This window comes from Cololabis saira, chromosome 2 (assembly GCF_033807715.1).
Source record: "Cololabis saira isolate AMF1-May2022 chromosome 2, fColSai1.1, whole genome shotgun sequence".
Classification (NCBI taxonomy): domain Eukaryota; kingdom Metazoa; phylum Chordata; class Actinopteri; order Beloniformes; family Belonidae; genus Cololabis; species Cololabis saira.
In genome coordinates, this window is record NC_084588.1 from 28,408,195 (window position 1) to 28,422,047 (window position 13,853).

General features: G+C 39.0%; 1 protein-coding gene across 3 annotated transcripts in view; it reads right to left on the reverse strand.

Annotated features, from left to right (window-relative positions):
• The window catches only part of apba2b (amyloid beta (A4) precursor protein-binding, family A, member 2b), a 65,936-nt gene that overhangs the window by 2,359 nt on the left and 49,724 nt on the right, over positions 1 to 13,853 (reverse strand). For 2 of the 3 annotated variants that reach the window (XM_061742501.1, XM_061742510.1), the window contains exons 7-13: positions 10,944 to 10,979; positions 6,886 to 6,972; positions 4,992 to 5,177; positions 3,721 to 3,900; positions 897 to 1,109; positions 695 to 814; positions 323 to 463 (exon numbers count right to left, since the gene is read on the reverse strand). In XM_061742501.1, the coding sequence (XP_061598485.1) occupies positions 323 to 463; positions 695 to 814; positions 897 to 1,109; positions 3,721 to 3,900; positions 4,992 to 5,177; positions 6,886 to 6,972; positions 10,944 to 10,979 (963 nt within the window). The remainder of the gene's footprint in view (positions 1 to 322; positions 464 to 694; positions 815 to 896; positions 1,110 to 3,720; positions 3,901 to 4,991; positions 5,178 to 6,885; positions 6,973 to 10,943; positions 10,980 to 13,853) is intronic. The other variant, XM_061742520.1, reaches the window with a different exon arrangement.

Genomic DNA, 13,853 nt, shown 5'->3' on the forward strand with positions numbered 1-13,853 from the left:
GAAAGGCAGATTTAGATGTGTGGGTGAGTTCAAGTCTCCATTCAAAACTGTCAAAAGCTTAAATCTGTAAGAAAACACTCACATCTGCTGCACATTTATCAATAGATACATCTGTATTTCCAGAGTTTACAACTCCAGAATATGATATGCTTGTCCGCGGCTATTACACGAAACTACAGTGGTATTGCACTAAACCTTCAAGAGTCATTGGAAAAAAAAAGAAAAAGAAGAGGCCATCGTTAGCCAGATGTTCTGTGTTGAAAATGTCTGCACGTGGGTGTTATCTTCCTGTTGTGTGTGGTTTTGTAAGCTTCAGTCTAACCTCGCCAACAGAGTTGGAGAGGGCCTGAACAATCTTCTCATGCGCTGTGGCCACCACACTCTGACCGTTGATCTCGATAATCCTGTGACCCACGCGGACACCGCCTCGCTCAGCGATGCCTCCTCGCATCAGGCTGCAGATCTGGAGAGTAGAACGGACACAATGGAGTGTCCAAAAGTGCACAGATGTTACATAAGGAGCAGATTCATTCCTACTGATCTGAGAATGTGGAACATGCCTACACTGTATGGTCGCAATAAATTAATACATGGCAAGCAATTTATCCATGAGAAAAAAGGGTAATACGTTTGAAAAAAGCATGAAACAATCCATGCAAGACACCAGGCCACTTTGAAATCAGCTTCTACTTACAATGCCATTCTGGACACTGAATCCCAGCTGGTATTTCAGGTCGGGTCTCTTAATGAGGACAGTAGTAACCGGGGGGCAGCTGACAATGTTCATTTTCACCTGTACCTGGTTCTTTAAGCCCTTTAACACGGAGACACAAAAACGGCAAACATAAATGCTCGTTCATTTTCTCAGAAATTAAATATTTGGCTCCAATCAGTACCTTAATGATTCCCTGACAGGTGGCGAGTGGCAGCCCCACCAGGCTGGTGTTGTTGATGGACATGATCTGGTCTCCGATGCTGAGCTTGCCGGAGCGTGCGGCCGGCCCGCCGTTCATCATGTTGGCTAAGATAACTGTGGGCAGGATGGAGCCCCAGCCAGACTCCACGATCACCACACCCAGGATCTCCCCTTTACTCTTCTCCAGCTGCAGCTGTGGACAGCCCGTTTGTTGGTCATTTATTAGTAAAGTAAAACCACATGACTGCAGCACTCAGAGAGCCGAAGGAGCTTATAAACCACACCCTAACGCCTTCTCAGTTTAGGATTGTTTAAAGAAAAAAAAAAAAAGAATCAAGTATGACAAAATGATGACTATGACAGCTTTATGGATCCGAGCTGAAAACTGTTAGAACAACAGAACTGAAGCTCAGAGGGCAGGGCGGGCATCACAGGGCTTAACAAGTTATCAGCAGTCAGAGATTTAGCAATACTGTGTATACAGAGGGGGATTACGCTCTCTGATTACGTAAGAATGATGCGGGTAATGTTGCAAATCAATCAGAGCCTTATATCCCTGCACCAATGGAATTATAGAAATGTTGCTTTGATGCAATGACGTATATTAATCTCCTAAACTTGCTGGATAGGTTTTATCTAGAGGCAAGAGGCAAAAAAAAATGGCCAAGCAGACCTTTACATTTCTTTAAAATAATGCCAGCAGCCATTCAGACTCATTGGTACTAAAGTGGAGACTTCAGAGCGTGACCCATTGCCAGATGTTGTAATACTTGGCTCACAAGTGACCAACCTGTTCTCAGCTGCATTTGAATAAAGCTCCAAATCTGCACTGGCACTTTTAAGCTTGAGTTTCAAAAATATATCATCTTTTAACTACTGATTTTATCTATTGCTCTTATTTCTTTCTTTTTTGTTTTCATTTTAAATCATGATTTCTATTTCTACTATGGGATGTTTTAGTGTCTGTATAAAGCACTTGGAATCACCTTGTTGTTTGAATTGTGCTATACAAAAAAAACTTGCCTTGCCTTTAATATGCAAAACAGAGGGGAAGGGGTAAATGAAGTGCTGATGTGTAGAATTCGGATTAGGCATACGCCATCAACTTTGTTTCAAATGCACTGAAAGATTACCAAGAATGATGCAATGTGGGCTCCCAGGTAATGAGTCATGCTCTAATGTTTTGAACATATTCATAGAGCCCAGTGGTGTCAGAGTTTTCTTCCCAGCCCACATCGGCATGATGGTTGGTGTCAAAGGCCCAGTTGCAGAGCAATTGGAAGACTATTTAAATGCATCTACTTTTATTTATTTTTTACTACATAACTGCATTTTCTTCAAAATATTAATAATAGATATAAATTCATCACTATAGCAGACGTGTGTCTGGCACTTGACAGACAAATCTGCCTTCCATCAACTATCAACAAGCCAGACAAGTCAAGCTTCCCTTCTTTAAAGCAGCACTATGTAACTTTTCCACCTTAATATCATATTTCCAGAGTCATTGTGATGGTACATCAACTTCCAACAGGTTTAATGACACCTCTGTCATGGACTGAGGGGTCTGTGTCGCCTTCACTAGCACTATGTAACTTTGAGGAGCATGGTAGGAACCCTTCCACACTACTGGTAAAGCACTACCGCTTTTGTCCAAAGGAGCCGCCAAACTCAACAAAAGCTGAAAGTTACATTGTGCTGCTTTAAATTACGTCCCCTTTTCATAAGTTTTTCTTTTTTTGAGCATTTTTGTTTCAAATCTGTGACTTTACCACACAACTGTTGCAAGGAAATCATAGGAAATGTAATTTGAGATGCTGACATCCAATAGGATCATGGCACATTGTCCATGTACAGTATGTTCTTGCAAAAGTATAGAATTGTATTGCAAGTATATCATTATCTTTGCATGTTCTCAAGGTCCAGATGAAATGATGTGAAGGGCTAGAATTGGCCCATCTGAGATAGACCACCTTAGTGCTGTCAGTTGCTTTCATCATTCATATGAAAGGGCAACTGTAGTTAAAGTAAGCTTTCATCAACAATCCTCTTTAATTTCTCTTGATTGTTTCATATTATGCCAATTAAAAAAAATGAACATGTTATAAGATTATTTCTATTTTCTATGTTTTAATGTGGATGAAGGCCTCATACTGTAAGCCCAGCTAAGTTCCTGCTAAAGTAGTGCACATACATATTTTATATAGTACAGTCATAGGTTAGTTTCTATCAGATCTCACAGTTTTTCCTTTTCTATTTCTCTATTTTTAAGGCCCAGATGCTACTGCTGTGAGGCTCTGAGGCAGAGTTCTGTTCTCAGCACAGCTCAGTTGGTTGGGAAACTTTAGTGCTTCATGATAACCCAGTTCCCTCATCACTACAAATTAATCATGTGCCTCTAATACATCATGAATGTGATGGTGCCTGTGCAGCCTTGCAATAGAAACTGTTTCACGGTTCCCAAATTTCTGAAGCACATTACCAGAGGAGAAATGTTTCCAGGGCACAGAGTTAATGAAAGAGAAAACGCTGCAGCAGAAAAAGCTAAAGCTGACATGCTTAGCGTAGATCTCGCCGGACCATCTGCCTCATAACCTGTTAAATTAGTTAAAAGCCACTCCAGCTGTGTGCTCCTAAAACTGCCCTGTAGGATGAATGTGATTTGTAGTGCATTTTGTAAAATCTCAAAGTGTTTCTGACTTTTTAATTCTGGGACTGACAAATAAACATCTGTGTAGAGATATGCCTGCGTTTTTACTTTGTGAGGCGTTAATGCATGTAATACACACTTAATGCAGACCAACCTCTTTGCAGTTCTCAGAGTTGGAGAAGTGAATAAGGTCATCATTGTACATTTCATGGGTGTTGATGATTTCGCTGTACTCCTTCTGACTCAGGTCGTCAGGGTTAATGCCGTTGGCTCTCAGGAACTCCTGGTAGGCTACACTGAACGCCTGGCCTATGGACTGAGCGATGAGCTGGGCCTGAAGACAGAAAGCAAAGTGGGAATTATGCAAAACATGTATTTGGAATCTTGTTTTGCTGTTTGTTTGGACCACAAAGGTTAATCATCACTGAATTGCATATAAAAACAATTCTGCAGGTGAAAAAAACATCTGGTGGCATCACAAAATAGAGGCTTTGAACGTGCCAAGAATATGTTATACTATAATATAAATTGATTTTTCCACTGCCTAAGCTATTTGTTTGCATTTATAGAGGACAGGTACAGGGATTTACTCTTTGAGTTAGAAGGAGTGAAGATTAATGAAGACAACTGTCAGAAAAATTGAATCTACACAAAGTAAATCATCTTTACACTGATGAAATAATGTGCAATGTCATCTTATCAAATGTCAGATTTAAAATGCTTCACAAAGTATTTTTAATCAACTACTTCCAATCAGGAGAAGTTGTACATAAATACCAAGAAAAAGAAATAGGAGTTATCATTATTTTTGTCTTATAAAGCAGTAGTAGGGTTAAGGAAGCTCAATTGTACGTACTACAGAATGTGTGGCCAATAAAGCTCCAAACAGCCACTGTGAATTTGTTTTCCACAAGAGAAACAAAAAAGCCAAAACGACAGAAACAGATTATGAGATGAAGGATGAGTGGGTGAATAATACCATGAAAACTCCGGCCTGCCTTTAACACTTGGAAACAAAGTAAGATAAAGAGGGGACAGATTGGAGTCCAGTCTTTTATATCATTTGGCACACAAACTAAGCTGGTGGCTCCTCTGTGCGACATTGTTCAAGTTGCCAAGTCCTGCTGAAATAGCTTCAACAAGGCAAGCAGCAGCTGCATGGGGTGAAAATAAATGAATGAAATCAAAAGTGTCCAGCTAATTTACATAAATGCACAACAGTAGGGTTTTTCTAATTGGCTTCTCTAATTGGTTACTGTAACATGCACGAAGAACGAAGAAAATGAAATAATATCAAAAAGGCAACCTTAAGCGTCTTTGTTTATACATGACATGAAAATATCAACACGGCTCCTTTAGTATCATCAGTGAAACATAAAGAATTTCTGTCGCAAACACACACCACAGAGTTACTGAGTAACTTACATCCTCAGACTCAAAGACATGGCAGATCATCTTGTACTGCTTCTTAGCCTCGGGAGCACCGGGGGTAGTTTCGATACAGTCCTGCGAGGCCGTGCGAGGCATTCGGCGTCTCGCCATCAGGACCACAATGTTCCCTATGTCGGCGATGTAGGAGATGGTCCGCAGAGCATTGTCCATCATTGTTTCCTGTTGGCATGGCAACCAAGATATTAGACAGGCTCTACAGTGCCGTTTCAGTGTTTGACTTTATAAGCTGAACCTTAAATCAAGAGGCTGTAATGATGATGTCAACGTGCGTGACAGGAGCTATGAGAATGGCGTACTAAAACTCATTCAATTAAATTCATGTCCCACTGATATGCACTAAGAGGAATATGTGTGCAGTATGAAAACATCAATATTGCACTAAACCTGCTATACCTTGCTATAGTTTCAGCAAGGTGGTGATGTCATCAGTCATCATGTCACCTACTTGTTGACCTGATACTTACTACTTAAAATACTGACATAATTGCTGTTGCAAAGTAAATGTGAAACAATATGAATACTGCTTTAAAGTAACTAGTCTATGCTGGTGCCAAAAGAGAAATTACTAAATCAAAATAACGCTCTAACTGATTTAATAAGACACATTCCTGGTAATCACCCTGTTACTCATAACATAGCTACTTGTTATAGGTTCTATAAAAAAAAGAAAAAAAAGAACCAGTCTGCAGCACATGTATTTCCTTTTTGTCAAGGTTGCATTATCCAATGAGGCGAAAGAGTGATATCAAAGTATTGTAAACAGAAAACAAACAGGTATTCATTTGATTATGTACAACCCAGCTATTTAACCAGATTATAACCCTATGATGTCCTGTCAAATTAGATCATGAGTAGATCTTGTTCATCTCATTCCACTGAACAGGTGCATAGAAAAACAAAGAAACTCAGTGTTATTTGCCTTGATTTGAATGCTGAAAGCATGTTTGTTCACTCAGCCTAATAATAGTCTGTGCAATAATGTAGACTGTATGAGGCTTCCTTCTTTGAACGAAACAATAAATAAAAAATCTGCACTTCAAAGAATGTGTGGGCTTGCCTGGTGAATGTTGTATTTGTTCATGTTTTGTGATAATATGCTAAATTTCATCACAGTTTTGTTCATTTCATTAACTCTGTGACAGTTAAATTACACAAGTCTAATTAATGTTGTTCCATCCCACCTTTTGCACTTGTTATCATAATAAATCAAAGTCAGAAAGCCCATATAGGCTGCATATAGCTTGTATGTGCAGAAGTAGAAGTTTTGACTCAGTCTTGCTTTTTACGAAGTGCTAGGCCCAGTGGCAACCAAATGGAAAAGGGAGGAAGACAGACACCGCATTGCAGCACGGTATTTTCTGCCAGCCGGCTGCCCACACTCGCACTTATACATCCTGACACTGCTCAGATGGCCAGACCGCAGATAAAACTGCAAAACTGCAAATGAATCATCTATCACATATGCACTTAAATTTCAACTGCGAGCACAAAACTCCATTCGTGATCTAAAGAAATGTACAACTCTCTGAAGTGCGAGAACTTCTTCACGGAGATGTGAAAAGATAACCCACAGATAGAAAATCTGAAAGATAAGTGTATTTCTTCCATTTTAAAAAGTATAATTATTAAGATATAATTCTAAAAAAATACAAAAAGAAGGCAGTGCTCCACAGATGAGTGTGCACCTTCGATGGTTTGCAGATTCTGATCTTATCTTCTTCCAAATAGAAATTATGCGATATCTTTGAGCTGTGAGCTGTGAGCTGTGGTCTGATGTACAGATATGTGCAAGTCCCAGGTGTCTTATCAGGGAAAACTGCTTTTAATCTGACAGGTGGGAAAGATGCTGGACAGAAACATGACTTACTTGTGAGTCTGCGTTAAGGACTTTTATTCTCTGGGTGGAGATGAACAAATCCACTTCAGTGAGTGTTTGAGCGTCCCCATCAGCACTCTAAAGGAAACATACAAACAGAGGAGTTGGTCATTTCTCTTTGATGTGAAATGTTCAAAATCTCTGTGCTGAACGTGATTAATCACTGTGAAAGCTGTATGAATTATGTGGGCGTTAAATGTAAGAAAGTCTTGGAGTAGATGTCAAAACAAGCATGCATGTTTAGTTTAGTGTCCAGCTGGGAAGAATGCTTGCTGGTTGGACAAGTTACAAGTGTAAAGGTGAGGTGGAAGTGGCAGAAAAAGATCTTTTTTTGGCATTCGGTTTGGTTCACATCAGCTCTCCTGACACGAGGTCAGCACGCTGGTGCAGAAACAGGAAACAGCTTAACACTAAACCCTCACCAGCTGGCTATTGCACCAGTGAGAACAGAAGAAGCTTCTCTACATTTATATGGAGCTAGAACAGTCTCATAATTCGCAAATGCACACACCGTTTCACAAATGCACAGCACAAAATTCACAAATGCACACACCGATCCGCAAATGAACACTTGATTGGCTGAAACAAAGGAAGACATCTGATTGGTTGCAAATCCTTCCGTGTTAAAAAAAACGTATTTGTAGATCGAGTCACGTCAGGGGAGTCTCAAAAGTCACACGCAAATCCAGCGCACCACACAGACAAAAAAACGTTTGTAAATCAGGTTATATTTGTGTGCGCATCAAAAATACATTTGTATATCTTGTCCTACGCACGAGTGAATTGTTCTGTGCATTTGTGAAACTTGTTCTGTGCATTTGTGAAACAGTGTGTGCATTTGCGAATCGGTGTGTGCATTTGTGAATTTTGTCCTGTGCATTTGTGAAATGGTGTGTGCATTTGCGAATTATGAGACTGTTCTAGCTCCATACATTTATCTCTAATCACTGTGAGCTGAAGACTAATAAAATGTATGTATTTTATGTATGTATGTATATGTATTGCTTTATGCTTTTAAAATACGGCTAGTGCTATTAAAACAATAAAATACTTTATACTGCACTTCAATATTTCATGTTAAAAACTGTGAAATCTGAGAGTGCGGGCTCCAACTGTCAAAATCCTTGCATTTGTATCCCTTCATAGCAGAGAAAATAATTCACATGAACAAGGAATAATTAGAGAAGGATTTGAAAAGATGTTGAAAATGTATGTTCTGGATGAACATTGTTCTCTTTGCTGTTTTCACTTGAGAAAACACGGTTTTTGCTGGCTGCCAAAGAACAGACAACTGAGTGTAACTTAGATTTGCACTCAGTTACACAGAAGCACATCTTCCCAGCTAATTAATTTATGTGGAAAACTTTTATGATCACAGACAGAACTGTTATTTCTATTTAAAATCCAATCTATCCAATACATAAATGTGATGGTCTACTGAAGCCATTCTTACCGGAGAAATGTAAATGAGATTAATCTAAGATGAATCTCTGCTTATAAATATACAACAGTGCATCATGACACTTAAAGCAGCACAATGTAACTTTCAGCTTTTGTTGAGTTTGGCGGCTCCTTTGGACAAAAGCGGAAGTGCTTTACCAGTAGTGTGGCAGGGTTCCTACCATCCACCTCGAAGTTACATTGTGCCAGTGAAGGCGATACAGACCCCTCAGACCATGACAGAGGTGTCATTAAACCTGTTGGAAGTTGATGTACCATCACAATGACTCTGGAAATATAATATTAAGGTGGAAAAGTTACATTGTGCTGCTTTAAAAACAACATTTACAGCTAATGTTAAAATCATGTTTGACTGAATTTCCCACAATTCCTCGTTTTACACTTACCCAAAGTTTTTAAAACATTTCGCCTAAATATGTGGTGGCTTAAAGTCTCTTTGCTAACTATTTTCTGCTTTGCTGGGGAAAACCATGTATAAAAAATCTCTGAAACACGATCTGCTAAATTACATAATTTAACCTATTCAAGGAAAATGGACTCTTCTATCGGGTTGTTTCTTACTACTTACTACTTCTTACTTACTACTGTTTTTTCTTTTGGCCTTGGCCTGACTGTGCTTCTTTTTTCTTTCAGTTATCATTTACATTTCGATTTATCTTAGTATGTAGATCCATCAATAATAATGATAAACCTAATAGAGGTAAATACAAATGTGAAACAGGTATTAAAGTTATTAATGACCCTGACATGTAATCTATTACCACACATTTTAGTCTCTGCATGCAGGAATACATCATCATCTGTCACAACACCATGTAAATGCATTTTGTACTTGTACTCTGTCATTAAACCCATGCACAACATGCAAAGGCATGTAAAAGTATGGGACTTATGAACATTTAAAGCAAGATTGGTGTATTGTTATATGCTGTGCTGGAAAGAGTGGAAGAAGAATGTACAACGCAAAAGTGAAGGCACCCCAAGAGGTGTGAACCTCTTGATAGAGTAACTTTAACACAAGTCTTAGACCCTGACTAGCTTGATATCACTATGACTTATATACACAAAGTTTCCTGAAACGATCAAGAAATACATAGTTGAAAGCTTTGTAAACAACAGTTAGCAGCCATGAGCTTCTCTGAGCAGTTGAAAACTCAGACGGCCAGTGTTCACAAAGCTTGTAGATGCAATAAGAAGATAGTAATTGTGTAGGAGGATATAGATAATCGATTGATGGTTCTATAGCTGCTTCCTCATTATATTACCTACAAACTGAAACAATGTTTAGCAAAAAAAAAAACTTGGAAGTCAAAATGCTGTTTGTAAAAAGAACAAAACTGTCCACTGATTGTTAATTCGCAACAATGTCTGAACAGAAGTCCTCTAACAAAAAAAAGAAAGAAGAAAAGAGCCTCACAGACATTTTCCAGACGCTCATGTACTATTTTGCCAAACAGCTTAATGTCTTTTGGAAACACATCCTGTGGGTTGATTGAGTCTTGAAGTGCGAATATACATTTGAATATAAAAACAGAGGAGAATTTCATGACAACAACTCTCAGACTGTTAAGCAAGAAGGTGGATCAATCAAGCCTTTGACTTGTACCGCACCAGAAAGTCCACGGAAAATTTCACTGATCGAACAGAAAGTGGAAAAAGCAGAATCATAAAGTTCAAGATTTTATCCTTTTTTTCAACCCCACTTTTTTAAATTGCATCCTCTGGCCTTTATTACCAATGTGGCTGCGCCCAAGCCACAACCTGATTTGATCAATTCCCCTCTGGGCATTAGTATTTTGAACTGAATTGAATCAAGTTGATGAATATATGAGAAAGTTACCAGAGAGCTCAAATCCGTTCGGGTTCTCTAGTGCTGCTTTAAACAAGTCTATTTAAAGTGAAAAAAATGTCACAAAACAAAAATACCAAATACACCAGTCTTGATAAAAATGTGTAATAAACTTCATGCCTTTTAGAAATCATCTACATCATTCATCTTCTATAACTATCACCACTAAAAGGAGTCTTGCACGTCACTACATAAAAAGAGTAATTGCAAGTTTACAACTCGCTTGCACAGCGAGTTTTGATGAAGCCCATTCACAGTAATCATGACTGTACTCAGATAAACCCGGTTTATACTGCAGAATGCAGCTTAGTAGCGTCCTGCTGGTCTGGCTTCTGTTACCCTGTGGTCATCCTTGTTGGATACAACTTCATATTAATAGTTTGTTACATGTGGTTGTTCTCCATCTCGTGAGAAATGCAGGCTTTGAACACAGCCTCAGTCAATTTAAAGAAAACCCATCATTCTGATCAACTTTTACTTAAGCTCATAATGACAATGTTGTGAAACGTCATAAGGGCTACAGTTAGAAAAATCCCACCACCTTTACGCTTAGCCGTACACATAAAAACTAAACATGTTCTGATAAACCCGGCACAAAATTGTGAATCTCGACAGTTTTACAGTGTGACACACAGATGGGAGAGGACACACCAGCAGGCAAAGATGCAATGAAAAAGAAAGGGTGAGAGTGGAAGGAGCGTGACCAGAGGCTCTTCCTTTTGCTCTGTTTATTACACACCGCCTTTTTCTTGATTTTGGCAGCCTTCTGTACCCTCTGGCAGGCAGGCAGGCAGGAAGGCAGGAAGGCAGGCGTTGGGACGGGACAAGGTCAGCAGATACAGGAGCACAAAAAACAGGGGGAAAAGGAGGAGGACATAAAGAAGGTAAATAAAAGAGGGTAAGACAATAAAGCCCCAAACCACATGGCAAATGTGGCACTGCTGATCTAACAAACAGGGAGAATGACAGAGAGACATGAACTGTGTGTTATTGTGCTGTTTCGTGAGTGTGTGTGTGAGAGTTGTGGAGATAGCGGGGTTAGAGTGCTGTGTTGAGTACTGAAGAAAAATAAAAACAGCAATTACAAAGGGTAATCATTTTTTCCTCCCTTATTAATGCAACAAATCCAGAGAATGCAGCCTTGAATAGAAACTAATTCTACATGGTGGCAAAGCTCTGGCATAGTAGAAGGTGATGGGTTTCAATACCTATGAATGTTTGATTCTCTCTCACAAAACATTTACCAACTTATAAACAGACACCAGCCTCTTTCTAAGAGTATTAATGGTACCTACGAATACTTCAAAATTCAGGTCAAGTTTATAGACACATATCACTTTTCATGTTCATGTCAAAGTCTCAACAATTTTGGCACGAAAGATTTGCTGGGACATAATTACATTTACTCTAGGTTGTTTGGAGGACACGTTTATCGAACACAAATTACAAGTAAGAAACAACATTTACAGTAAGTATAGTAAGAACCCTTGCCATATGTGCTGAGTGCTGAATTTAGTTACAGCTATTTTCAGAACAAAGTACAAGCAGAAAAGGGACAGAGGTTGACTATAAGAGTATGGACTCGTTGCGGCGTTGGGTGGCTCCATTCTAACACCTGGCAATTCTGCATGAATGCGCTGACCGTCGTCCTAACAACTCTGCAGCATTTGAACACCAGCTCTCCCAGCACACCTCACCAGAATACACCATCGCTCACGTGGTGGTTACAGTCAGGACAGGTTTCCTTGTCAACTGAACCTAACTTAGAAACCATCAACCTTATCTATATTCCTAGATTCCACTTGTGCTGTAGAATCACCTGCCTGCCTCTCTCTGAACTAGCTGAGATCTTCACTGCCAACTTCAACCTCAACCTCAACAAATAACTATCAGAATAAATCTGTTGTTATGGGAGTTTACCATTTTGGGTCTCACCCAGTTTATAGGGAGACCTGGCTGAAGAGCGCTACAATAATAACCATGACTTTGCCAGTACTGGGATGTCATACTAGGGCTGTTCGATTAATCGATTTTAAATCGTAATCGTGATTATATAATTAGAACGATGTTAAAACGTGAAACTCGTAAAATCGATTATTTTTTTTATTTTTTTTTAACCTTGTCTGCAAACATATTAATGATTGATATCATATTAATGATTGATGGAAATACCTCTCAAATGTGAATAGCAAATGTAATGACTGACATTACACACCTCTACCTCCTTCATGGGTTGCATTATTATTTAGCATGCAAAGACCCAGTTTAGTTTAATTAGAAAATGTCTTGTTTTATTTAATTGGAAATATAACTTACTGTATATTTGCAAGTGCTGATTTGCTGATTTTTTTTTTCCAGAGATAAAACTTTATATTTTATTATATTTTTTAAAACTTTTTTTCAACTTATTTTACAGAGTTTTGCACTTTATTCATTCATTTTTGGTTTAATAAGAGCAAAGTTTGCACTTAAAGCCCAATGGGGCAAATGTTCAATAAAAAAACAGCATATTTGAAATCATTTCTTTGTCTTTTGTCAATTCACAAAATAATCGTAATCGTAATCGAAAATCGGATTTTGAGAGAAAAAAATCGAGATTTTATTTTTGGGCAAAATCGAACAGCCCTATGTCATACTACAGTGTTTCCCAACCCTGGTCCTTGAGTATCCCAGTCCTGGGTGTTTTAGATGTTTCGCTCCTTCAACACACCCTGATAGACAGGGCTGTGTCATTGACAGGCTTGGCAGACCTTGATGACAAGCCAATGATGACCGTCAATTAGAGCCAGGTATATCCAAACAGGGAAACATCTAAAACATGCAGACACAGGTACTCGAGGATCAGGGTTGGCCATCAATAAAAACACCAAAGACAACGTTTCTTTTTTCTCTGTGAAGGGAAATCTAAAACCTTTCAACTGAATATTGTAGGACTGCATGTCAGGAGTTCTGATACCTCCTTCTTAGCGAAAGAGCTGAATGATGGAAATGATATGCCCTTGACCTCCTGTTAAAAGTCAATATGTAATCTTTTGAAGACTAATCCCTTTCCTGAGTTGAGCCCCCTCTCCATTTACCATCAGCTCAAGGACACTATCTTACCAACACATTTCTGACAACGAGGCTGGATGTTTTTGTAATTCCTACGATAGTATTATTGTCACCCGAGGGGAAAAAATGTTTTGCATGTTGTGAAGAATCATCCACCCTCACACACGACAGACATCTGAAGCTTTCAGTAACATCTACTGCTCTTCTAAGGAAGTGAGGGTGGTGGGAGGTAGATGACAGGGGAGAGTGAGGGTTGGGGTGGTGATGAAGCTTCATAAATATTAGATCAAACAGAAAAAATGTAATGCCAAAAACTAATCTGAATAAATAACCTATGCAGTCTTGACACAGTTTACCTGGTACACCACTTCTGCTCATTTGTGCACAAAAGGGAGTTTCACCAGTGCTCATGTGTATTACCTGGCTCCCTCCTTGAATTGATGTTGAGCAAATTAGTACGAATCGTGTTCGTAGTGTTTGTATTTGACTTGACCTGTCTTCATATGACAGTTTGAAGCTTCAGTCTTGCGAGGATTTAGCCACATATAAGTGAAGGGGCATATTGCAATCAGCCAAACTATCTTTAAATATGCAGAGC